The 954-nt window shown below is 33.2% G+C and overlaps 1 protein-coding gene across 1 annotated transcript in view; it reads right to left on the reverse strand.

The window, feature by feature from the left end:
* Positions 1-74, reverse strand: part of ABCC9 (ATP binding cassette subfamily C member 9) — a 109133-nt gene extending 109059 nt beyond the window's left edge. The window contains exon 1 of the mRNA XM_019630365.1: positions 5-74. Coding sequence (XP_019485910.1) covers positions 5-74 — 70 coding nt within the window. The remainder of the gene's footprint in view (positions 1-4) is intronic.
* Positions 75-954: the final 880 nt, after the last annotated feature.

The raw sequence follows: 954 nt of genomic DNA on the forward strand, positions 1-954 counted from the left end.
CTACTTGATTCAAATACCCTTTTCCCAACTCTTGTGTTTGATGCTAGAGATGCAAACAGGAATGTCATGGTCATTGCTCTCAAGAAGTTAACTGGATGTCAAAAATGAATTATTAATTGTAGAACTGCAATTTAAAGACAGGATGTTCTATTTTTGGGCAAAGGGCATTCTTAATGTCCTACAAATAATACCACATATATGACTAGTGTTTCTATAAATGGCCCCTGTTGTCCCAATATATGTAATGTCTACATTTGTTTAACATGAATAACCACGTGCCAAGAGTATGTCGGTCTCTGAATGATATGATATGTCATATAACATAAATTATGTGATCATTTAGAGTGCCAGTTACTTAATTAATATTTGTTAAATGAATAAATAAAAGCATACAAATTAATTTTAATCTTTCCTTTAAAACAGATCATTAAATTCTGCTAGCCTTCTTAAGAAAATCAGATAACCTTTTCATTTATTTTTATGAACAAAATCACACATGGGAATATTAAACACCAAATTTAAAATAGTGGTTACCCTGAAGGGATAGGAATGCAGGATGTGGGAAGCGTAACAGGATCATGAAATGGTACACAGAGGGATTTGCTCATATTCTTACTGTTGGATTCCGTAAGATGAGTGGGGTAGGTTCAATAAATGTTTATTATAATAGTCTCTGTCGTTTTTATATATGTATATATGTAAACTGTAAAATAATAGGGAAAACTGTATTTTCACCTCTTTTCCAAATATTTTGTACATGTACTTTTTCTACTACTCTTACATCCATCACTCCTACTTTAAGGTACATGCTCTGTATCCTTTAAGTCCCCAACATATCATTCTCTATGCAATCTTCCACACCAGTTATAGCAGGTCAATTCCCAGGATAACTTGTTCCTATATCTGTAGTTGGGCTTACAGTGTGGTATAGATTAGTCCTCCCTTATCCTTGGG

This window comes from Hipposideros armiger, unplaced genomic scaffold (genome assembly GCF_001890085.2).
Source record: "Hipposideros armiger isolate ML-2016 unplaced genomic scaffold, ASM189008v1 scaffold_904, whole genome shotgun sequence".
Taxonomy (NCBI): Eukaryota; Metazoa; Chordata; class Mammalia; order Chiroptera; family Hipposideridae; genus Hipposideros; species Hipposideros armiger.